Here is a 26,689-nt window from a genome sequence, read left to right on the forward strand (position 1 = left end):
CTGCCAACTATGATGGGGGTTCCCGTCTTCCAGGACTTGCTCCGGGCTCTTATCGCCTCGGAGCTGTCCGGGGCCATCACGCACCTTCAGCAGGCTTTGGCCTCGGCTGCCCCGGCGTCGGTGACCTCGGTCTCGGTGCCCTCGACTTCGGGCCCGGGGGGGGGGGGGGTTTTCGACCTCAACCCCGACCTTGCCCTCGGCCTCGGTTGACCAGCCTGAGCGGAGTGTGCGGCCTCGGGACAAGGTGCGGCGAGTTCGTAGGATCTCTTCCTCTTCGTCCTCGTCGAGGTCCTCCTGGGGTTCCTCGCCCTCGGGTCGGCCTCGGGCGAAGCGTCGATCGAGGAAGCCCAAACGCCAACGGGCTTCTCCTCGGCGCCGCGGTCGCTCCTCGCCGACCGGGGCCGAGACCCTGCGGGTCTCCGAACTACGCCTCGATAATCCGAGGCTGTTCCGTTCGTCTGAGGTTGAGTGCTCGAGGGACTCTTCGCCAAGACGAAAGGGGCGTGCCTCGGTGCCCCATACCCCGGGGACTTCCCGAAGGGGTTCCTCGGGGCATGCGCAGTCCCCGACCCCGCCTCGATCGCTCGGGGCGGCTTCTTGGGGTTCGGGGTCTGGCACGGGAAGGGAACCTCGTTACTCACGCGAGGCTTCTCCTTCCTTCTTGGCGAGGCGCTCGTCTCGATCTCCCTCTCCACGTTCAAAGCCCTCCTCTTTCTCTAGATTCGTTCTGGATATGGGAAGGGCTTTGGATCACAGTACACCAAGGAGTTTTTGGAGGAGCAGGATTTACCCTCTCCCCCCCCAGAGAGACGCCTCGGCTCCCTCTTAATAAGGTTCTTAGCCAGACCTTCTTGAGGAACCTTGACTCCCCTCTTACGGTCACAGCGGTGCCTTCTAAGATGGAGTCCAAATATCGCACTGTTCCATGCAAGGGCTTTGATAAGGCACAGCTGTCCCACCAGTCCCTACTGGTGGAGTCGGCTTTGAAGAAGTCGCAGCCTTCCAGGGTCTCTGCGGCAGTTCCCCCCGGACGGGAGGGACGGACCTTGGACAAGTTTGGTCGTCGCCTCTATTCCAACTCTTTGATGGCGACCAGGGTCCTAAATTACGCATTCACCTTCTCGTCTTATTTGAGACAGATGGTGAAGTCGTTGCCGAGGTATTATGGAGTCATGCCGGATTCCCATAAAGAGGATTTTGGGGCTTTTATGTCCAATTTGTCCCAACTGCGTCTCTACCTCTTCCATGCTGTATATGACGCATTTGAGCTCGCCTCTCGAGTGTCCGCCTTCTCAGTGGCCATGCGCCGCCTGGCATGGCTCCGTACCCTGGATATGGACCCAAATTTGCAAGAACGTCTGGCCAATCTTCCATGCGTTGGCTCAGAGTTGTTTGATGAATCCTTGGAGGCGGCGACCAAGCATTTGTCTGAACACGAACGCTCTATTGCCTCGTTGGTCCGTCCCAAACCCCGGGCTCCGCCGCAGAAGCCGTTTAGACCCCCTCCGCGGCGGTACCCGCAGAAGTCGATGCCGGCCTTCTCCAGGCCACCGCCCCGACGCCCCCAGCAGCAGGGCAGGGCGTCCCAACCAAAGCCTCTAGCGCAAGGAGCGTCTAAACCCGTTCCGTCTTTTTGACGTGATGCACGGTTGGGGGCGGGCCCCCTCCGCACTGTCAAAAGACCCCCTTCCTATCGGGGGCCGATTGCAGGCCTTTTTTCCAGCCTGGGCCGAGATCACGTCGGACGCTTGGGTGCTCCGGATCATCTCCGAGGGTTACTTGCTAAACTTCTTAGCCATGCCGCCAGAACATCCGCCGGGGGCTTCTCTTGGCTGTCGAGCCCAGCTTCCTCTTCTCCTGTCAGAAGCCAGGTCCTTGTTGAGCCTTCGGGTGGTGGAGCCCGTGCCCCCGAACCAAAGGGGACGGGGGTTTTACTCCCGTTACTTTTTGGTCCCGAAGAAGACAGGGGACTTACGCCCAATTCTGGACCTCAGGAGGCTCAACAAGTTCCTGGTCCGGGAGAAGTTCCGTATGTTGTCCCTTCCAGTCCTGTACCTCCTGTTAGATTCGGGGGACTGGATGTGCTCCCTGGACCTGAAGGAAGCATATACTCATGTTCCTGTGCATCCCGCCTTCCGCCAGTACTTACGGTTCCAGGTGGGGGAGTTGCATCTCCAATATCGCGTCCATCCCTTTGGGCTGGCCTCGTCTCCTCGGGTCTTTACAAAGTGTATGGTGGTGGTCGCGGCTGCCCTAAGATCTCAGGGACTGCAGGTCTTCCCCTACCTGGACGATTGGCTGATCAAGGCTTCGTCCCGGGAAGGGGTTATCTCAGCGACCCGACAGACTATCAGTTTTCTCCAACGTCTGGGGTTCGAGGTAAATTTTCCCAAGTCGCAGTTGTGCCCGGCTCAATCCCTTCAGTTTATCGGGGCCGTGCTGTACACGGTTCGCCTTCGTGTGTTCCTTCCCTCGTCGAGACTGGAGGCTCTGCTTCGCCTGGCCCGCCAGATTCTGCGTTAGCGCTCCGTCTCTGCGCACAGGCTGATGATTCTACTCGGCCACATGGCTTCGACAGTTCATGTCACGCCGTTTGCCAGATTGCATCTGAGAATTCCTCAGTGGACCTTAGCCTCCCAGTGGCGTCAGGATCGAGACCCGCTCTCCCTCCCTGTAGCGATCACTCCTTCCTTGAGACGATCGCTCCGTTGGTGGACCAACTCTTCCAATCTATCAGGGGGGTTTGCTCTTTCTCGTCCCTCCACATCACAAGGTCCTGACCACGGACTCTTCGGAGTATGCGTAGGGGGCTCACCTCGACGGTCTGCGGACTCAAGCGCTATGGTCGGCGGAGGACCGTCTGTGTCACATCAATGTGTTGGAGCTTCGTGCTATCTTTCTGGCAGCTCGGGCGTTCGGTCATCTGCTGCGCAATCAGGTGGTCCTGGTACGGACGGACAACCAAGTGGCGATGTATTATGTAAACAAGCAAGGGGGAACGGGCTCCTGGTCCCTGTGCCAGGAGGCCTTGCGCCTTTGGGATTGGGCGACTTCCCAGAACATCTTCCTGCGGGCGGTTTATATTCAGGGAGAGAAGAATTGTCTGGCCGACAAACTCAGTCGTCTTCTCCAGCCGCACGAGTGGTCGCTAAACTCCCGAATTCTGCACGAGGTCTTCGACCGCTGGGGAACGCCTCAGGTGGATCTGTTTGCCTCCCCAGAGACTCACAAACTGCCCCTCTACTGTTCACGGATTTACTCCCAGGACCGTCTCGAGGCAGACGCCTTCCTTCTCGACTGGGAAGGGAGATTCCTTTATGCGTTTCCTCCTTTTCCTCTGATCTCGAGGACGTTGGTTCACCTCAAGTCATCCGGCGCCACTATGATTCTCATTGCGCCTCGTTGGCCTCGTCAGCACTGGTTCTCCCTGCTTCTTCAACTCAGTACCAGGGAGCCTCTACTACTGCCGGTGTTTCCCTCTCTGCTGTCTCAGAGTCGGGGTTCGCTGTTGCATCCCAATCTTCAGTCATTACATCTGACGGCTTGGTTCCTTTCCCCCTGACTTCAGCGGTCAGGGAGGTGTTGAAAGCCTCGCGCAAGGCCTCGACTCGGCTTTGTTATTCTCAAAAGTGGACCAGATTTTCATCCTGGTGTACCTCGCACCATCTGTATCCAAGTTTGGTTTCGGTGTCCTCGGTTCTGGAATATTTGTTGCATTTGTCCAAGTCTGGGCTGAAGACAACTTCCATCCGGGTACATCTTAGTGCTATTGCTGCTTTCCATCGGCATCTAGAGGGACGTTCTCTCTCTCTACATCCTCTGGTGGTTCGTTTCATGAGGGGTTTAGTTAATATTAATCCTCCTATGAAACCTCCTCCTGTAGTTTGGGATCTTAATGTGGTCTTGGCTCAACTGATGAAACCTCCTTTTGAGCCTATTGACAAGTCTCTTCTTAAGTTTCTCACTTGGAAGGTGGTCGTTTTACTTGCGCTCACGTCTGCTCGTCGGATTAGTGAGCTACAGGCTTTGGTTGCGGACCCGCCCTTTACTGTATTCCATCATGACAAGGTGGTTCTTCGCACCCATCCTAAATTCCTACCTAAGGTTGTGTCTGATTTCCACCTCAATCAGTCTATTGTTCTTCCGGTGTTCTTCTCGAAGCCCCACTCTCATCCTGGTGAGGCGGCGCTTCACACGCTGGACTGTAAGAGGGCGTTGGCTTTTTATCTCCAACGTACCAAGTCTCATCGGAAGGTTCCTCAATTATTTTTGTCCTTTGATCCTAATCGGCTGGGACATCCTATTTCCAAGCGCACCTTGTCCAACTGGCTAGCTGCTTGTATTTCTTTTTGCTACACTCAGGCTGGTCTCACGCTCCATGGTAGAGTCACGGGGCATAAGGTCAGGGCGATGGCAGCTTCTGTTGCTTTCCTCCGATCTACTCCTGTGGAGGACATATGTAAAGTTGCCACTTGGTCTTCGGTTCATACGTTCACCTCCCACTACTGTCTGGATACTTTGTCCAGAAGCGACGGCCGGTTTGGCCAGTCGGTGTTACGTAATCTGTTTTCCTAAATTGCCATCCTCCCACCTGCCCTTTTTTGGTTGACTTGGAGGTCACCCACATGTGAGAATATCATGCCTGCTTGTCCTGGGATAAAGCACAGTTACTTACCGTAACAGGTGTTATCCAGGGACAACAGGCATATATTCTCACAACCCGCCCTCCTCCCCGGGGATGGCTTCTTTGCTGGTTATGGAACTGAGGACCACGAGGTGGGGATGCGCCCTCTAGTGGGCAAGAAGGCATGCACATGCATGGTGCAGTGTAGCAAACTTGAAACTTCAATCAAGTTTGCTTGAAAAGCTGTCCGCGCTGGGGCTCCGTAGATGACGTCACCCACATGTGAGAATATATGCCTGCTGTCCCTGGATAACACCTGTTACGGTAAGTAACTGTGCTATATAAACTGTTGACCCAGTGCCAGATTGCCTGCTCACGGGCTCAGCCATCTGTGTAAGTAACTGTTTTTCACACCTGGCCACACTCTTTCCAGGAGAACTGCCCCTGCCTAACTGGATACACCCTGGAACAAAAATATTACACAATTACTTTGAGTGCAAGGGCCTGAGCTCAAGAGATTCTGTGGTGAAACATAGAGAACAAACTGACTGTATATGTTTCTATGTATAACTGGGCAGAGCGGAAGCAAGCAGAAATGATTGGCAGCCAGCCTGGTTTTCCTACAGTTGTCCTTTCATGTTGAGTGTAGAGTAGGTTGTATAAATCAGTGAAGAAGCCAAGCAGGTGTGGAGAAGTTCTAGTCAAAACCAAACATATATGCTGTAATAAATTATAATTAAACCAAATTTGACATAAAAATGAAAGGGAGCGCACCAAAGTTGCATCTATAAAAATTATATAACAAAATTGCACAAGCCACTAAGCCAGAATACAAATATAAAAATATATAAAAACCCAAAAAGTATATGTAAAATTAGATTAAAACAAGAGAATAGTCAGAACTATTAAAAATGCAAATAATCTGACTACAGAGAGTTTCTAAACTTTAAATAGATAAATCTGATGGGAAAAACCTTTAAGACTTTGTCAAGTTGGGTTTAATTATTATTTATTAAAACATGTGCGCAAAAAAACAACGTTGACATCATAGGCATCATAGAAACATGGTGGAATGAGGAAAACATCTGGGACACTGTGCTACCGGGATACAAACTATACCGCAGAGACAGAGTGGCTCAAAAAGGTGGCGGCATTGCCATATATGTCAAAGAGGGAATTGAATCTACTGGAGAGAACACGCCACAACTGATGGATAAGTTAGAGTCTCTATGGGTCAAAATTCCGAGAACAAATGGCCTGGAAACGAAGATCAGCATCTACTACCGACCCCCAGGGCAGTCCGAAGAAATTGATGGAGAAATGATGGACGAGATTAAACGCAACTGCAAGAGAGGCAACGCAGTTATCATGGGTAACTTGAACTATCCAGGGATCGACTGGAACCTAGGCACCTCTGGCTGCATTAGAGAGATCAAGTTCTTGGATGCTGTAGGTGATTGCTTCCTGGAACAACTTGTCAAGGAAAACACTAGAGGAAATTAAATCCTGGACTTAATTTGAAATGGCCTGTGAGGACCGGCACAAAATGTAGAAGTAGAAGGGATGCTGGGAAATAGCGATCACAATATGATCCACTTCAATCTGGACACAGGGGGAGAAACAACGGCCCAAAACGACAGCTATGGTACTGAACTTCCGAAAAGGGAATTACGAAGGGATGAGACTCATGGTAGGGAAGAAGATTAAGAAGAGGATAGGCACTGTAAAAATGCTAGAGCAAGCTTGGTCCCTTTTCAAGGACACGGTCACCGAGGCGCAAAATCTATATATACCGTGTATCAACAAGGGATCAAAGAGGAAAAGAACAAAGAACCAGCGTAGCTCACTGTAGAGGTAAAGGAAGTGATCAGAGACAAATCTTCGTTTAAGGAATGGAAAAGGTAAAAAACAGACGAAAACTAGAACAAACACAAACAACATCAACGAAGGTGCCACAAGGCGGTAAAAGGGGCCAAAAGAGACTACGAGGAAAAAATAGCCAAGGAGGCAAAAAACTTCAAGCCATTCTTTCGATATATCAAGGGGAAGCGACCCGTGAAGGAAGCGGTGGGTCCGTTGGATGACCATGGAATAAAGGGAGCGCTAAAAGAGGACAAAGCAATCGTCGACAAACTGAACACATTTTTTTCGTCTGTATTTACCGAAGAAGATTTACACAGTATACCAGAACTCATCGGGCTATATGCTGGAAACGAAGACAGAAAGCTGACAGGATTGACGATCAGTCTAGAGGAGGTATGTAGGCAGATTGATAGGCTTAAGAGCGATAAATACCCGGGACTGGATGGCATCCACCCGAGGGTCATCAAGAAACTGAAAGGGACCATAGCTGAACTGCTTCAACTAATAGCCAATCAAATCGGTAAAGATTCCGGAAGCCTGGAAGGTGTCAAATGTTATGCTGATCTTCAAGAAAGGTTCGAGGAGAGATCTGGGAAACTACAGACCGGGTAAGATGGGTACCGGATAAGATGGTAGAAGCGCTGATAAAGGGCCACATCATTGATCACCTTGACGGACATGGGCTGATGAGGACGGTTTTAGCAAAGGCAGATCGTGTTTGACGAACTTGCTGCACTTCTTTGAAGGAGTAAACAGGTAGATAGACAAAAGCGACCCGGTCGATATTGTATACCTGGATTTTCAGAAGGCGTTTGACAAGGATCTGCATGAACGACTACTTCGGAAAATTGCGAGCCATGGAATCGAGGGTGAAATACTCACGTGGATTAAAAACTGGCTGGATCATAGGAAACAGAGAGTGGGGGTAAATGGACAATACTTGGACTGGAGGAGAGTCACCAGTGGGGTGCTGCAGGGCTCGGTGCTTGGACCCATGCTCTTTAACATCTTTTTAAATGATCTAGACATTTGTATGATGAATGAAGTAATTAAATTTGCAGATGATACAAAGTTATTCAGAGTAGTGAAGACGCAGGGGGATTGCGAAGATCTGCAACATGACATAATCAGACTCGAGGAATGGGCATCGACATGGCAGATGAGGTTCAACATGGATAAATGTGAAGTGATGCATGTAGGTAACAAAAATCTCATGCACGAATACAGGATGTCTGGGGCGGTACTTGGAGAGACCTCCCAGGAACGACATTTGGGAGTTATGATCGACAAGTCGATGAAGCCGTCCGCGCAATGTGCAGTGGTGGCGAAAAGGGCGAAGAGAATGCTAGGAATGATAAAGAAGGGGATGACGAACAGATCGGAGAAGGTTATCATGCCGTTGTACCGGGCAATGGTGCACCCTCACCTGGAGTACTGCATCCAGCACTGGTCGCCGTACATGAAGAAGGACACGGTACTACTTGAAAGGGTCCAGAGAAGAGCGACTAAGATGGTTAAGGGACTGGAGGAGTTGCCGTACAGCGAAAGATTAGAGAAACTGGGCCTCTTCTCCCTCAAACAGAGGAGATTGCGAGGGGACATGGTTGAAACAGTCAAGGTACTGAAGGGAATAGATCTGGTAGATAAGGACAGGTTGTTCACCCTCTCCAAAGTAGGCAGAATGAGAGGGTCCTCTTTAAAATTGAAAGGGGATAGATTCCGTACAAACATAAGGAAGTTCTTCTTCACTCAGAGAGTGGTAGAAACCTGAAACGCTCTTCCGGAGGCTGTTATAGGGGAAAACACCCTCCAGGGATTCAAGACAAAGTTAGACAAGTTTATGCTAAATTGGAACGTACGCAGTTAGGGCTGGTCTCAGTTAGGGCGCTGGTCTTTGACCAGAGGGCCGCCGCGTGGGCGGACTGCTGACCACGATGGACCACCAGTCTGACCCAGCAGTGGCAATTCTTATGTTCTTATGACTAGGACCCTAGTACAGGCACATGCTTAAAGATAGCCAATGAGAGAATAAAATTATTTTTCAAAAAATTCATATGGCTTCTAGGCCTCCTTTAGGCTTCTTTGTTCCAGGTTTGTTTGTTTTATAAAGCCGCATTAGCACTTTTTTTATCGCCGACTGCGGCGGTAAAAGTTCCAGGGCTCATAGGGGTGAGAGTTGTGGTTTTTTTTAAACAGAATATGAAGAGGATTCAGTGGTGAGAAGATTTTTACAAGGCACAATTGATTCAGTTTTCTATATATGGCCCTTTGCAGACCCAAAATAATTTCTAGAACCCATTGATGGGAGTTACATTTTTAATTCCAGTCAGTTAAAAATAAAAGTACAATACTGTTCCCAAAGGCATCTCCAACCCGGGCTGTTATTTCTAATAAGATATTAGTCTCTTCCCAGGTGAATATGAATACTGCAGTCCTGATATTTAAAGTGAGCTGTCTATTTGCTAGCAACTAGCAAACCCATAACTCATGTATTTTCAAGACTCATATTCTTAAAATCTGTCTATTGACAGCTAGATTCTAACTTCAGTAAGGGTCCAACATTAGGGAAGTGGAAAACTGTTCCCTTTGACAGGGGTAAGGCGCTTATACCTTTTCTTGGCAGTATTCAGCCTCTAAACGGCATATAGATTTTAATAGTTTGCTGCTGGCACAGTCATTGTTTGCATTGAATGCCATTAGGCAGCTGCTTTAATGCTAATGAGGATCCTGTGATTTTTATCCCCTCAGTGACTTTTGTTTGTATGTCATGATGGTAAGAGTGAGTGGTCTTTGCATTACATGGAGTTTTGTTTGCCTGGGATGGACACTAAAATCCCAATAAAAGATTGTGAAAAAACTTGCTCAGTTGACTTAAAGATGGTGGACCCCTGTGGGAAGCCCTAATCTCTGGTGTAAGGTTGCTGATAGCAGTGGTGATAGGAGCAGTGGTCCAGGCTTTAGAAAGGAGATAGCATCTCTCATATATTGTGGTCTAAATAATTGAATAGTTATTTCTTTTTCTCTTTTTTTGTTTATTACCATTGGAAATTATGGATCTGTTTCAAGTTGTAAAAATTATACTTGATTGTAATAAGAAATCTTATAAAGAAAGAATTAAAAAAGATAGCAGCCAAGATAAAAGTAGCCTTATCTGCGTACGTTCCAGTTCAGCAGGAACTTGTCTAACTTTGTCTTGAATCCCTGGAGGGTATTTTCCCTATAACAATCTCCAGAAGAGCGTTCCAGTTTTCTACCACTCTCTGGGTGAAGAAGAACTTCCTTACGTTCATTTATGTCATAGCATACATAGTTACACATTTGAAGGTATTACCCCGCCAAAAGTTATCTACTGTATGTATGCCCTTTGAGGTATACACAAATGTAGTACTCTTTGTATTAGATCAGGGGTGCCCACACTTTTTTGGCTTGTGAGGTACTTTTAAAATGACCAAGCCAAAATTATCTACCAGCAATAAAATTAAAAAAAAACCACAAAGCACACTGTACGCAGAGAAAATGTTAATTTTCATTTATATTCAGGGTTTTTTTAAAAAAGAGGTCACAGCAGATGACTTTAAAATATGGATGTCAGCTCAGTAACAACTATACAAAAATAGACAAATATACCCCCTCCCCTTTTACTAAACCGTGATAGCGGTTTTTAGCGCAGGGAGCTGCGCTGAAAGCCCCGCGCTGCTCCCGATGCTCATAGGCTCCCTGTGCTAAAAAAACACTATCGGGGTTTAGTAAAACGGGGGCCATAGTGCAAAATATAGACAGCAGATATAAATTCGGACACATTTTGATCACTAAATTTAAAATAAAATCAGTTTTCCTACCTTTGCTGTCTGATGATGTCATGAGCTCTGGTTGCACTTCCTTCTGACTGTGCATCTAATATTCTTCCCTTTTTTCTGCCTCCTGCATGCTTCCTCTCCTCCAGACCTCATTCCATTCCCCAATGAACATCTTTCTCTGTCCCTCCTTGAGTCCAACTTTTTCTTTGTCTCTCCCTGCCCCCCTTATTTCTTTCTGTTTGTCTTTCTTTCTCTCTTCCTGCCCCCCCCAAGCCACTCCTGCTGATTTTCTCCCTGCTTCCCTGATGCAAGGCCAGGCATGTACAAGCACCAGGCCCTACAAGCCTTCCCCCTCCCCCCCCCGACGTCAATTCTTACGTTGGAGAGGAAGTTCTAGGCCACCCAGGCAGCGTTTGGCTCACCCAGAATTTCCTCTCCAACATCAGAATTGACGTCGGGAGTGGGGGAAAGGCTATGGGCCCGGCGCTTGTACGGAGAAGTAGGGAGAACAGAACTCCAAGGCAATGCAAGTCTATCGCGGAGCCCAGAGAAACTCCTCGATCGATTTGCATTGCCTTTGCTATCTACTGGTCAATCGCGATGAAACTGTTGGGCACCCCTGTATTAGACTGCTCATTTCAGTGATGCTAAAACAGGGATATGGGGTGGGATTGTGTCTGAATTCAAGAAAGTGTGGGATAGGCACATCTCTTAGAGAGAGGAAGAGATAATGGTTACGGTGGATGGGCAGACTGGATGAGCTATTTGGCCTTTATCTGCCATCATGTTTCTCTGACCTCACAATGTAAGTGTTAAGAGCCTTAGCTTATAACAACAATGCTGTGTGACCTCACAATGCAGGTGTAAAGAGCCTTAGCCAATATGGAGAGGAGGAGATAGTGGATGCTGTAGATGGACAGACTGGATGGGCCATTGGGCCTTTATCTGCCATCATGTCATTGTGTCTATAACCCTAAAGTTCTATGACATCACAATTCAGATGTAAAGAGCCTTAGCCAATAGGGAGAGGAGGAGACAATGGATGCTGTGAATGGACAGACTGGCCTTTATCTGCCATCATGTTTCTATGACATCAAAATGCAGGTGTAAAGAGCCTTAGCCAATAGGGAGAGGAGGAGATAGTGGATGCTGTAGATCAGGGATCTCAAAGTCCCTCCTTGAGGGCCGCAATCCAGTTAGGTTTTCAGGATTTCCCCAATGAATATGCATTGAAAGCAGTGCATACACACAGTTGTCATGCATATTCATTGGGGAAATCCTGAAAACCCGACTGGATTGTGGCCCTCAAGGAGGGACTTTGAGACCCCTGCTGTAGATGGACAGACTAGATGGGCCATTGGGCCTTTATCTGCCATCATGTTTCTGTTTCTATACTGTTTTAGACTTTCGTCTGAATTTTTTTCAAGGTTTCTCATACTTGACATATCATACTCCAAACAGCAATTTTGAATGGGTTTTTTGAACATATAAAAATGTGGGCGGTATTAGATATTGCTTTAACCACTCACTTGGCAGTATTTATCTAGAAGGGGACAAAAGTAATTTGAAGATTACACTGTCAAAAATACTGCTGTGGTCTGGAAGTAAATTTTGTTGTGGTTCCATGAAGTCAGTCTGAAAAATACTTTTTAAGGTAGTTATTTTATTTTGGAATGCTGAGGCTCTATATTAGCTCAGAGTTGGTTTCCACATGCATTGCCAAACATGACACCAGATAGCTTTGGTAGTGGTGAATAGACATCTTTGCTTTTTGAAGAATGAGAAAGTTCAAGAGCTGAAATGGGCACCACTTTCCCATTTGTTAAGCAGATGTGTTACTTTAGTTCCATTACATATTGTGGCCAATATTTATATAACAGGGAATGACTAATGCTGCTAAATTCTTCTATGGGCTTGTAATTTTAGAGAAAATAGTTATTCAAATATAGTATGTACATCTATTTTCAAAATTTGAAAATCAAGAAACAATGCATTGCAAACCTGAAAGAGATGATGCTTTTATATAAGGGGTGTTGTAGAAACATGAGGGCAGATAAAGGCCAAATGGCCCATCTAGTCTGCCCATCTGCAGTAACCATTATCTCTTTCTCTCTCTGAGAGATCCCATGTGCCTATCCCAGATCCTTTTGAATTCAGACACAGCCTCTGTCTCCACCACCTCTACTGGGAGTCTGTTCCACACATCTGCCATCCTTTCTGTAAAAACGCATTTCCTTAGATAACTCCTGAGCCTATCACCTTTTAACTTAATCCTATTCCCTCTCATTGTAGAGTTTCCTTTCAAATATAAGAGACTCAATTCAAGCGCATTTACATTACGTAAGTATTTAAACGTCTCTATCATATCTCCCCTCTCTCACCTTTCTTCCAAAGTATACAGATTGAGATCTTTAAGTCTGTCCCCTACGCCTTATCACGATGACCACACACCATTTTAGTAGCCTTCCTCTGGACCGACTCCATCCTTTTTATATCTTTTAGAGGGTGTGGCCTCGAGAATTGTAAACAATATTCTAAATGAGGTCTCACCAGAGTCTTATACAGAAGCATCAATACTGCTTTTTTCCTACTAGCCAAACTTCCCTCTAGCATTCTTCTAGCTCTCGCCGTCCCCTTTTCAACCTGTTTGGCCACTTTAAGATCATCACTTACAATCACACCCAAGTCCCGCTCTTCCGTTGTGCACATAAGTTCTTCCTTAGATGAGTGAATTTAGATAAGCAAAGGAAAGGATAAAAGAAAATAACAATAAAGTACTGCAGTTGTGGATTAAAAACGGTCCATGCTTGGACACAGACTCACATCATAAATAAGGTGGGCTTTTCTTGATGCACATTTGCATGGTTTTGGCCTGTATGTGCTTCCTGCTATCAGTGTTCTTTGTCTTTTTAGGAAAGAGCATCAGGAAGGCTTTGCAGCTAGAAGAGGTTTTCATTTTTAATTTCCTGCAAAGGACTAAGTGGTTCGTGAGCCAATAATTAAGAACATAGCCATAAACTTTTACAGCTGAAATATGGGGCATTGCATGCCAGTAAAAAATTAAATGTATTTTCCCCGTGCCATATAGCATTACCTCCAATAAAATATTACACCCAAAGCAATACCCTCTACTAAAGGTTTTTGAAGTGGCTTTTAAGTTTTATAAGCCTGTCATCTGAATCTCTCTTAAATTCCTGAGATTGTGGCCTGATTTTAATGCATGCAGTTTGATGACATTTGTGGCTGCACAGCAAATGTGAAGTCATCATATTCAATAACTGGAAGCTTGAAGGATCGTATTAAAAAGATTTCAGAAATAATGAATCTGAAATATGTTTTTCCTCTTCACAGGATGAGTATTACTTCTTAATCTTTTCTTCTGAATTACTGCAAAGATTGCAGAAGGTATAACTCTTTTTGACTACTTTGTGAATTTAGAATCAAATTCAGGATTCTTGAAAGCCACATGCAAAAAACAACATGTGTTAATGGCATTAGTGAGTTGCTAGCAATGACCCTGCTAACAGTACTGGATTTAAGTTGTAGAGGCAGTGCAACTCTTTACCCTTACCCCATCCCATTGTGTTAGCCCTTTTGATATTTTATTGATTTGAATATTGTATTTTTATCCTCCCCCTTTTGCGTCTCTAGTTAATATGTTCTCTTGCTTATTTGTCCTAGTGTGATCTTTTTTTTAACCCATTATTTTTAACTTTGTTATATAACCTATTGTAAACCGCCTAGACGTAATGAAAAGCAGGATATCAAATACTGTACAGGTAGTCATCGACTTACAACCTATCCAAGTTACAACTGTTCGACCTTACGACGCAACTTCCACTCTCCGAAGTCTCGCTACGCAGTGTGATAACATACGCAGGGGTGTTGCCCCCATGTGAGTTGTTTTGGCGATTTCATGCAGTAAAAATGACAACGAAGAGGAATTTGTCTCTGTCCACTCCTCAGCCTTCCAAAAAGGAAAGAAAGGCCATAGATTTGGACTCCAAAATGATGATAATAAAACAGTATGAAGGAGGAAAGAAAGTGAATGCGATTGCATGTGATATAAAGTTATCTCACTCTATTGTGTCAACTATTATAAAGGACAAAAATAGAATTTGTGAAGCTATGAAAGGTTCTGCACCTTTGCGGTCAACAGTGATTACGAAGCAATGTACTGGGCCCATCCATGAAATGGTTAAACATTTGGATGGAAGATCAGATTCAAAAGCGGACGCCCTTAAGCCTCTTTACAGTACAGTCAAATACTAGAAGTCTGTTTGGGACTTTAAAAGAACGTGCTGGAGAAGACTACAATCAAGAATTTGTGACAAATACTGGTTGGTTTAAGAGGTTTAAAAATAGATTCCAGTTGCATAATGTTCGGGTGACTGGAGAAGCAGCGAGTGCGGATGAGGAAGGAGCTAAAAAGTTTGTTGATAGTTTAGAAGAAATAATCAAGGTGGAGGGTTACCTGGCAGAGCAAATTTTTAATGTGGATGAAACAGGGTTATATTGGAAGCGGATGCCAGGATGCACTTACATCCACAAAGAAGCCAAAAGCATGCCAGGATTTAAAGCACACAAGGATAGACTCACTCTGCTGCTTGGAGGGAATATCAATGGGTTCAAGCTGAAGCCCTTATTAATTTACCATTCTGAAAATCCAATGCATTTAATAATGTGAACAAGCACACTTTGCCAGTTTATTATAGATCAAGCCGTAATGCCTGGATGAACCAGGCTTTATTTGAGGATTGAAACAGTAATTGTTTTATTCCTCAAGTGCATGAGTACTGTTTGGAGAAAGGAATCCCCTTCAAAATTTTACTGTTGCTTGATAATGCGCTAGGACATCCACATCACTTAGCTGATCTCTATCCCAATGGGAAAAGTGTTATTTTTGCCCCTGAACACTACACCACTTATTCAACCGATGGGCCAAGGGGCGATTGATACTTTGAAGGCAAACTATCTCAGAACCACTTTCGCCCAAGCCATTGCTGCTATAGATGCCAACCCTGAACTATCACTATGTGACTATTGGAAACAGTATAACATTCTTAAGTGTATAAAAAATCTTGCTACTGCTTGGAACTCAGTGACGGAAAAGTATATGAATGATGTATAGAAGAAGTATGTTAAGCGCTATGTGAATACCTTTGCTGGATTTAACAGTGAACAAGAACTTGATGAGATTCGTGAAGAAATAGTGAAACTGTAAAAAGACCTTTTATTGGATAGGATAGGAGATAACATCCTACTGTGGATTAAGAACTGATTAAAAGATAGAGAGTAGGATTAAATGGTGAGTATTCTCAACAGAGAAGGGCAAACAGTGGGGTTCCTCCAGTCTATGCTAGAAACGCTGCTTTTCAACATACTACTACTACTACTTATTTCTATAGCGCTACAAGACATACGTAGCACTGTACATTTAAAAATGATCTGGAGATGGGAATGAGTTAACTAATTACTATTGTTTGCTAGGTGCCATCAACTCGTGTTCGAGTCCTAGCGATTTGATGAATTGCAGCTATAAAAAGAAATCGATTTTGTGCTAGTCTGGAAAGGTCCTCCAGTGTCATCCCATGGTTGGTTTCAATGTGTCCAACCATCTGATTGCGGGTCACCCTCTTCACCTTGTTCCTTTGATCTTCCCAAACATGATGTCCTTTTCCAGTGATCTTTCTCTTCTTATTACTAGTTTCAAGTTTATTTGATATACCGACCATCACATGTATCTGGACGGTTTACAATGTTAAGAATTAAAAAAGAAAACCTGTTAAATTAAAGAAATCTATTACAGTACTCCCCTGATATTTGTGGGGGTTCCGTTCCAGGAACCCCCGCAAATGTTGAATACGGTTTTTAGCAGGAGAGGGCAGCCGGAGCGCCGACGAGTGAAGGAAATCCCTCGCGGTATGCTCGGACCACCTCTTCCTGTACTAAAGTCGGGCCTCACCAATCAGGAGCTGCGTGTTGAAGCCCGAGAATACATTGAGGCATCGATCGAGGATGAGGGCATGCACCCCACTTGACATCGAGCATTGGGATTGTCATTGACAGAGGACTTACTTCCTGAGTTAGAATGTCAACCCCTGCCTCAACGCTCCTCTCAATTTACACTTCAAGATTCACCTAGGAGAGAGTACTTTGAGGAGTTTTGAGTCTGATATCTGAAAGCACTCTGATGAGGATCTGCCTCATTCTCTGAGAGCTAGGAGCTCTTTGCAGTGAGCACAACTGGGAGATAATCATACATATGACACTAAGTGCAAAAGACTGGATAGCACCCCTCTTGCTGCTGGACTACTATCTGCAACTTATTATTGAATTGATTAATTAATTAATTAAACATTATTAAGCTACTAGGAATATATTAGACTAGTATAGAGAGCCTTAGGATTATATTCCATGCTTATTTAGTGTTTGTTTCTTAGCAGGTAATGAAATATAGTAAGAATATACAATATAATAAAAGAGTTCTCCTGTTGTCCTAATTAGAATAACTGACTATAAACTAAAACTAGAAGTAAAGAATTGAACTAAGGGTGGGCGGGAGGAAATGGAGACTAAGCCAGACCCCTGCTATACCTGCCAGAGAATCTCTACCAGAAAGTTCAAGCTTAAAAACTGTAGAGCTATAAAAGGCTATTATTCTATAGAGACTAGCTAAGTAAAGTTTGCTCTTTTAAAATCTAAACTGTCTATATAAGGCAGTGTTTCTCAAACTGTGTGCCATGGCACAGTAGTGTGCCCCGAAGAGATTCCAGAATTTTATTTTAGTTTTTAAAATTCCCTTCATTAGTATACACTAGAATAGATGACATGTATGTTGCATATGTATGTATGTTGCAAACTAGATACTTGCCCCCCAAATGTGATGAAAACGGCTCCGATCTACTTCAAAGCAAACATGCTACTATGGGTCAACTCCCTACTATCCGCAGGAAACTTCCCTCCAGAACAAGGACATATCTTAATAACCCCAATCATAAAAAGCATAAAGGACTCTTCCAACGCACCTTCCAATTACAGACCAATAGCTAACATACCACTATTCACCAAAATCGCGGAAGGGGCAGTAAAAGCAGAACTCTCCGCATACCTGGAAAAATTCAATATCCTAAGCGACAATCAATCGGGCTTCCGCACGGACCACAGCACAGAGACCATCATCGCCTCCTTACTAGACCACCTGCACATACTCTTCAGTCGGGGCTCCAGCGCCCTGATCTTACAATTTGATCTAAGCAGTGCGTTTGACCTAGTTGACCACACTATTCTCCTGGAATGCCTGGCCCACATTGGAATCTCCGACCGGGTACTCAGCTGGTTCCAAGGGTTCCTACGAAACAGATCCTACAGGGTACACAAAAATGACAACTTCTCCTACAGCTGGGTGAACTCCTGCGGTGTACCACAAGGCTCCCCCTTATCCCCCACCCTGTTCAATATCTACCTCGCCTCCCTCAGTAACCTCCTTCACAAACTTAAGCTCAAATTCTTCATCTATGCAGATGACATCACAATTGTCATCCCTCTAACCAGTCTATCCCAGGATCTTCTCAACTACATAACTAGCATACTCAGCCAGATAGAACTCTGGATGCTCTCCTTCAAACTAAAGCTCAACCCAGACAAAACAAAATTCTTTCTAGCCACCCCCAAAGACAAAATCAAAGACACCACAATCCAGGTGAAAGGATTGGTTTTCCCACTCGAACAAACATTAAAAATACTAGGAGTCACGCTTGACAAACATCTATCCCTAGAAAATCACACCGACCTCATTGTCAAGAAAGGCCTTTCAGCACTCTGGAAACTCCGTACCATAAAAAAATACTTCGATGACACTGCATTTCGACTATTAGTTCAATCCTCTATCCTCAGCATACTGGATTATTGCAATATCATTTACCTAAGCTCCACAAAGAAAATCACCAGAAGACTAAAACTGATTCAAAACACAGCTGTCCGCCTCATTTTCGGCCTGAACAAATGGGAACACATCACCCCCTTCTACCACCAACTGCACTGGCTACCCTTCGAATCCCGAGTCCTCTTCAAGTTCGCCTGCATCTGTTACAAGACAGTATTTGGTCTCTCACCAAAATACCTCTCCCCACATTTCAATATGTATTGCACCAACAAGAAATCCCGCAGAATCCAGTTGTTTACCTTCCCCTCCATAAAATCATGCCAGCTCAAAAGATTCATCGACAAAACCTTCGCCTTCCAGGCGGCCAAGCTGAACCCTTGGCTAGCCCAAATGATGCTAGAGGCCCCGACCTACCTAGACTTCAGAAAACTTCTCAAAACACACCTCTTCCGCGAACAAGACCCTTAGTCCTTACTCCCCGCACACACTCCAACCCCCCCCCCCCCCCACCTCCCTCTCCCCCCCCCCTCTTCTGGTTTCCCACTTCCTCCATTTTATCTTCTAACCCAACTATGATAAACCTGTGTTAAAACTACTTTGCCTCCTTCCGTGCTACCTGCAATTCCGACAAAATTTTTGTAAATCCGGGTTCAGACCGGATCCTAATGTAACGGATGTAAACCGCCTAGAACTCTTTGGGTATGGCGGGATATAAGAACCTAATAATAATAATAATAATATTCAAGAGTATGTAAATGTTATGAGCATCTGTGTGTGTAAGGATACAACCGCCCAGACAAGCATCATTCTTTGTCCTGAGTGGTCCTTGAAAACTAATATCAAATAATTTATGCAGTAGTTATTCTAACTTGATCAACAAGGCAATGAAGGCTTTGTTACTGCTTGGATCTTCTTATCTTTGCGAACTTGGATTTTCAGCTCTGACAAATTAAATTTTTGAAAAAATAGAACGGCAGATGGTAAATGTTGAAATTTATGTTTGCTTGTCAATTATCAAGCTGCTTTTTGAGTTACGGTAATTCACATTCAGAAACAAGCACATCCATTGCATTGATTAGCAATTCTATTCTATCTACTGTAGTTTCACCATATATATCCATAATTATCCATATATAGCTTAAAGAACTTTAAATTATAATATGCCACAAAAAACATTTGCCCTCCATTTAGTTTCCCGTGAAAAACATATGCTTCATTTAGTGTGCCGGAACTAAAAACATTTTAAGGGATTACTTAATTTGAGCAGAAAACAATAAGTACTCAATGGCGCTTCCTTGTTTCACTTCAACCAAAGCTTCTTCAAGAGCAGATCTTTTTTCTTTGTCCTGCACAAACAATCTATTCAAATGAAACCTTTGTTCCAGCATGCCGTTATTCAGCTTAAACTAAACTAAACTAAGCCTTATGTTTATATACCGCATCATCTCCACGGAAGTGGAGCTCGACATGGTTTACAAAGCATAAAGATAAAAAATAGGAAGAGAGAGGGGAAGGATATACAAAGCATGTAAAAAGAGGGATGTAAACAGGGGAAGAGAAGTTATATGCTAGAGAAAAGCCAGATTTTCAGTTGTTTTCGGAATGGTTGGAGGGAGCCCAGATTCCGCAGCAGGACAGTGAGATCGTTCCAAAGGCCCGTGATTTTGGAGAGGAGGGATCTTCCCAGTTTGCCTACGTGGAGGATGCCGTGTAGAGAGGGGAAGGATAGTTTATGTCTATGGGCTGATCTGGTGGTAGCAGGTGTCAGGGCGAGGAAGGATAGAGGGATTAGGGGCGGAAGGATGCCGTGAATGATCTTGAAAGCCAGGCAGGAGCATTTGAAATGAATTCTGGGAAGTACTGGGAGCCAGTGAAGGTTGGCAAGTAGTGGGGAGACATGGTCAGATTTCCGTTTAGCAAAAATCAGCTTGGCCGCAGTATTCTGGATGAGCTGGAGTCTGCAAAGACTTTTTTTTGTTAGGCATAAATCCAAGTAATCCCTCTACGCCAGTGGTCTCAAACTCAACCCTTTGCAGGGCCACATTTTGGATTTGGAGGTATTTGGAGGGCTGCAGAAAAAAATAGTTAATGTCTTATTTTTAAAAAATGACAATTCTGCATGAGGTAAAACTCTTTATAGTTTATAAATCTTCCTCCCCCCCATCCGAAGGCCTGCATGTTCCTCCCCTCTCCCTTCTTTGCAGCGTTCTCCGGCTTTCCCCCTGGCCTCCTGGTCTTAGTTTCACCTGATTACTGCAGCCTGCAGTGAGGATCGCCGGTGCTGTAGCGTTCCTTGCAGGCTGCCATTGGCCTCCGCAGCACATTCCCTCTGTTGCGGTCCCGCGCCTCCTTTGACGACAAGGCAAGATCGCGGCAGAGGGAACATGCTGCTGAGGATGACGGCAGCCTGCAAGGATCACTACAGTACCGGCAATCCTCTCTGCAGGCTGTGGTAATTATCTGAAGGTAAGAGCGAGAGGCCAGGGGGGAAGCTGGAGGATGCTGCAAAGAGCGGGCAGCACTAGTACAGACCACTGGCTGCAAAATAATACCTGGCAGGCCACATGTGGCCCCTGGGCCACGAGTTTGAGACCACTCTACTTATAAACCGTTTAACCAGAGTTATATATGAGTGAATTTGGAGGGTGGTGGTAAAGTTTGATTCATCACTACAATACAATGGTATTTATATCCATATAATTTGTATTGTAGTGTAATACTCCTGACATTTCTTGAGAAAGTGAAGCAAGGAAATTCAACTAAACTTTATCCCAGGAGCAGATTTTTGTGAGGCTTCTTAATTCAGAACTTAAAAAAAAAAATCAAGTCTGAAGATAACCTGCTAGAAAGAGCAACTTTTTTTAATTTTCAATTTAAAAATAAGCATTATGCTTTACAGGAAATAAAGAAAAGAAAATACAACCAAAATCTAATGGTGTTTACTAACAATGAGGAAACCATTATTTCTTAATTATAGTCCTCAGACATCATAATAGGAGGCAAGAAAGAAAATTCTTCCAGGTCAAGAGATTAATGCAACAATTTCAAAGAAATAGAGCAGTCTACTTCAATTTTATGAATCAGATTTAAGTTACTCTATTTTCCCCCCATAGTGCAAATGAAACCCCCCTTCCTTTCCAAAAAGAAACATAACTGGCTAGGCTCATAAAATATATACTAAATTTGTTGATACAAGATAAAACACTTGCAAGGAAATCTCAATTGATAGGATGCACCTAAAGAAATAACTTTATCACGGTATGTTAGAAATTCTTTTCTTCTGACTTGGGTCCATTTAGATACATCAGGAAAAATATGAATTTTTCCCCAAGATAAGAGACCTGTTTCAGACTATAATATAGCCTTAAAATTGAGTCCTTATCCTGGTGAAAAACAAAAGACACTATTAACGTTGCTCGCCCCTTTAATTCTATATCCGATGATTCCCAATATCTCTGATATTCCTTGTTGAGGGTCTTCATTCATATCTTTTAGTATCCTTTTCAAAAAGTAAATCTTCTGAAGCGGGGGTACATTCTGTTCTGAAATTTTTAAAATGGAGATCAGAAAATCTTTAAAGATCTCTCTTGTATTTTTATATTTAGGAATAGCAAAATTCTTAAATTCAAATTCTTATCTTGATTTTCCAAATTTTCTATTTTATGAAGTAGAAAAGCTTTACCCATTGTTTGCTCTTTAATTGTACTTTTAATTTCCAAAGAATTTTGTTGGATTTCCCCAATCTTCATCTGATGGCCTTGTACCACTGTCTCTAATTGTTTAACTTTTACCAAAACACCAGACATTAATGAAATGAAATTAATATATACAGTTTGAAGGTTATCAATCGCAAGCCAGAGGGAGTCCAATGTAACCACCTGGAGTTTGGTTAGAATTTTGCTCAGGCTGTAACTCTCCAACCCGGTTCATGCCATTTCCGAGTTCCCCACCACAGTGACCTGGAAGACTTTGAAGCTTCTCCCTCCAGGGTCTCGAACAGTGGCTGCTCCGTCATGCTCAGTAAATCCTGAGGTCCCTCCAACCGACGGTCCTCCACTGGTGTATGTCCTGGAGCTGGGGGAGATTCAGGTCCAAACGGGCTGAGTGAAATCTCGCTCTCCAAACTGAGCAACTCCTGAAGCTCAGTAGCAGAAACACGTGACGCCAGCGCCAAAGGGACCATATAAGCTGTAATAACAGTCTGTTGCGGCGTTGATGTTCCCGGCAGAGGTGGAGGAAAACTCCTCTGCCACCCTTTTCTCTTTGGCATGAAAAAAGTAGGTAAGGAATAGTTACTGCCGATGTCAGAGCTCATGCTCCCTGCTCAGTTGCCATCTTGCCCTCTGAAAGAGCAACTTTTTAAAAACATTTTCAGGCAGTGATTAAGATATTCAGTCTGATTTCACATGCATATTTACTTAATAACATTTGTATTTTAAACCATCTCAGTTTGGCTATGACAGCAAATATATAAATGTAAGAAAAAAGACAATTCTCTATGTACGGCATTAACGAATGCAAATATATAAGCAAATCTGACCATAAGCAGCAAATAGATTTAGTGATCATGCAAAAGCTGTTTTTAAAATTTAAACCAGCTTGTGTATAAACCCTTTACTATTTAGCAAACCAGCAAACCAGAAACAGAAATTCTGAAAACCTAGAAGTACAAATAAAAAATGCGGAAACTGGACATGCTCTGGCTCAGATCAGGTCAGTTCAGACTTGGATACAGTCAGAGATTTTCCTGGCCAGCAGCAACCTAACTCTGATCAAATCCCAGACTTTGTTTGCTAGCTTTGATTGATTCAGCTTAACACAACGCACTGGGAGAGGAAGGAGGTCAGGCAAATGAAATCTGGAGAACTAATTTATATTTGTTTGTGTTGGGACTGAGAATAAGAGATTTTCTTTCTGCTGCTTTTGGAGATTAGGAGTTTCAGAAAAAATGTTGAAAAGGGTATTTTACATTTTCCTTTTGTTTAACTGTTTTAACTTCTCTTTCTCCATTCCTTGAATGTTCATGTGCACAACTTTGGCCAACTTGGAGTACACTGAGATGGCACTACTAAAGGATATTCATCTACTGGGTCTACTATGGCACACTTTCTTCAGGAATGCTAGCTATGGTTGCAAAGAAGTCTATTGAGTGCTGTGGTTCAAAGCAGCTAGGAGTCATTGGTTTTCTTTTCTACTTACTCTGCTTAACTTTCAGTCTCAATTTTCGGTTGCGTTCTTATATACATTCTCTTCTTCCTTTCTTCGTCTAGTTTTATGCTTTATTTTTTCCTCAATTTGACTCCCCCTCTATGGATTTGCTGTCCTCCACTCAATCCCCAGATCGTGAAACTAGGCATCTTCCAATCTTCTGGGTGTTCTTCCTCTGAAAACAATATTCCGCTTCACATGGCCCAAGTGTAATAGTTCTTTTGAAAAAGTCTATAATGTAGTCGATCCTGATTGCTCCCATGGGACTATCCTGCCATCTTAATCCACAATAGTCCTAGCCAGTAATAGATAAGTTACTTTGTAAAAATAATATATCAATTACTTATTACTAGTTACTGCAAGGAAAAAGTAATATATTAATTATTACTTTCATTAAACAAGTAGCTAATATGTTAAGTTGCTGTAAAAGTGATATATTACTTATGGTTACTTGTAGCAATCAGAAATTCATCCATTATCAAAGAAAACACCTAAACAGCGCCTGGTTCTATATAGGATGCCTAAGCAGCGACTGAGAATCTCACACCAGCTCCCTATACAGAATCGCATCTGTCCTGCCTAATCTGCCCTATTCTGTAACCAGGCGCCAATTAGATCCCTCCTGCCACCACCCCCAAAATAATCCCTGGCAGAAGGGATGCTCGATCCCTCCTGCCGCCAATCCTGAAACAAAGCCTGGCAAGAGAGATGCTGCTTCATAGGGCAATTAACTACATTTGCAATATCATAAGAGGCAAAAGCAATAAATCAAAAAAAGACTTAGAAAACAGCAAACAAAGGGATAGTCAGCGATCATCTAACAATCGTGGTTTAGCGATGATTGCAGAAAAACAGCTCACCGTGTGATTTTCTGCACGGTCGCCCATTCTTCGATCCAACCTTGTAAATAAGCTCATTAATATTGAAATGCCATGTAAACTAGCAGAGTGATTGATGCTCTAACATGATTTCCTGATGCACAAAAAAAGTGATTGCTTTTAGCCATCTGAAAAAAACGACCTCCACTGTATGCAGATCTGTTTCATGCATATTCACTGCAGATACGCTGAAAACCTGACTGGCAAGGTATGTCCTGAGGATTAAGGTGAGAACTCCTGATCTAGGTACTGCTCTATAGGTTTTAAAAATTGCATTTTCGTTCCTCTAATTTTGGGTGTTTACATATTTTGAGGCCTTTGAAGATGAAGATAGTTTAAAGGGCTTAAAAGTTTGGAAGACTTTTTTAAAGATTTTTATTCCATATTCATTACAACTTTTTGTGCTTTTTTAATTTCAAACACTTAGAACTTGAAAAATGCTTTTAACTTGAACTTATAATAACCAGAATAAATTCATATGTACAATACCATACCATACAGATAAGCTTATCTTATATATACAGCTAAATATATACATTCACCATATTTATAAGAGCATAAAATATTTTTCACTGAATTCTAGTCATGCTAAATATTTGACCAAGACTGCTGATAAACTGTTTCTTCATGAATAAATAGTGTAGTTTTCATGAAAAGTTGTGTAAGGTTTCTTGATGCAAGAGAGTGAGTTCTACTTGATCTTCTGTGGCTTCAGAAAGATGTTTGAATACGATCTGATACATGAAAATGCATATGGTGAAATATCTCTTGTTTGGATAAAATTGTTTTCAAGATAAAGATAGTCCAAATTTGAATCTTCTTCATAAGCACCACAAACAAAATCTGGAGGGACAGATCTGTGAAGATAAAACATTAAGTTTAAAGATCATGCAACTATAAAACATTAAGTTTAAAGATCATGCAACTTACTAGTAAGCTTATCCATATTCATTTTTTTTAATATAGAAAGTTTTTGGATTATTTCAGAGTATCCTTGAAGACGTTCTCATTTGGAAACAGTTGTTAACCAGCCTGTTCTAATAAATCGTTAATTAGTAGACTCATAGGTGAAGGAATGTTCTTAGTAGGTATATAAATATCCATAAGAAATATTGTAAGGTTTATAGAGATGAAAGTTATCTTTGTACAGAGAAATATAGAACTACTTTATAGTTGTCTGGAAATTAAGAAAAAATCATTCTTCTGATTCCTATTAATGTAGAAGAATATAAAGTGTACCTAATTTTGTTGTTGTTGAGGCGTAGGATGCGCAGTGCTCTCATGTCTTCAATTCCAATGGGCACAGTTGTTAGTTCATTGTGATCCAAAAATAGTTCTCTGAGTGAATGATAAGCCCCATGGAATGACACTGGATCTATCCCATCACTGGCAAGTTTGTTAAAGGAAAGGTAAAGGTATTCCAAACCTGGCTCCATGTGACCAAATACATATCCTGGAATTCTCTCAATCATATTTCCAATCAATATTAGATGCACTAATGATTTTGGTAGATATGAGGGAACATGAAAGAACTTATTGTAAGACAGATCAATTGACTCCAAGTTCCTGTATTGGGTAAAATAAAACAGGTGGGGGGGAGGGGAGCATTAGTATGGTATTAAAAGTCAGATCGTTCTATTTTTTGATTCATCCTCTATCTTGGTAACACTTTAAAATACTTGTTCTAACCAACATAAGAATTGCCATACTGGGACAGAGCAAAGGTCCATTAAGCCCAGTATTCTGCTTCCAACAGTGGCTAACCCAGGTCCCAAGTAAAACAGATTTTATGTTGCTTGTCCTAGGAATAAGCAGTGGATTTTACAAGCCATCTTGAAAATGGCTTATGGACTTCGCTTTTAGGAGATCTTCCCTCACCAATTTGCTTGACTTCTTTGAAGGTGTGAATAAACGTGGATAAAGGTGAGCCGCTTCATGTAGTATATCTAGATTTTCAGAAAGCTTTTGACAAAGTTCCTCATGAGAAGCTTCTGAAAAAATTATCGTCATGGAATAGACGGCAAAGATCAGTTGTGGATTAGGAATTGGTTATCGGATAGAAAACAGAGGGTAGGGTTAAATGGTCATTTTTCTCAATGGAGGAGAGTAAACAGTGGAGTGCCAGAGGGATCTGTACTGGGACCAGTGCTATTTAACTTATTTATAAATGATCTGGAAATTGGAACGACGAGTGAGGTAATTAAATTTGCTGAAGGCATTAAATTGTTCAGAGTTGTTAAAACGCATACAGATTGTAAAAAATTACAGGCAGACCTTAGGAAATTGGAAGACTGGACATCCAAGTGGCAGATGAAATTTAATGTAGACAAATGCAAAGTGATGCACATTGGTAAGAATAACCCGATTCACAGTTACTGGATGCTAGGGTCCACCTTGGGGGTTAGCGCCCAAGAAAAGGATCTAGGTTTTATTG

At 43.3% G+C, this 26,689-nt stretch overlaps 2 protein-coding genes across 7 annotated transcripts in view; one reads left to right on the forward strand and one right to left on the reverse strand.

The window, feature by feature from the left end:
- CENPP (centromere protein P) overlaps nt 1-26,689 on the forward strand; it is a 366,797-nt gene that overhangs the window by 192,801 nt on the left and 147,307 nt on the right. The window lies entirely within an intron of this gene.
- The window catches only part of ECM2 (extracellular matrix protein 2), a 46,882-nt gene continuing 41,197 nt past the window's right edge, over nt 21,005-26,689 (reverse strand). For all 4 annotated transcript variants that reach the window (XM_033926050.1, XM_033926051.1, XM_033926048.1 and 1 more), the window contains exons 9-10: nt 25,495-25,821; nt 21,005-25,112 (exon numbers count right to left, since the gene is read on the reverse strand). In XM_033926050.1, the coding sequence (XP_033781941.1) occupies nt 24,947-25,112; nt 25,495-25,821 (493 nt within the window). In that variant the 3' untranslated portion in view covers nt 21,005-24,946. The remainder of the gene's footprint in view (nt 25,113-25,494; nt 25,822-26,689) is intronic.

This window comes from Geotrypetes seraphini, chromosome 17 (genome assembly GCF_902459505.1).
Source record: "Geotrypetes seraphini chromosome 17, aGeoSer1.1, whole genome shotgun sequence".
In the NCBI taxonomy this organism is placed as follows: Eukaryota; Metazoa; Chordata; class Amphibia; order Gymnophiona; family Dermophiidae; genus Geotrypetes; species Geotrypetes seraphini.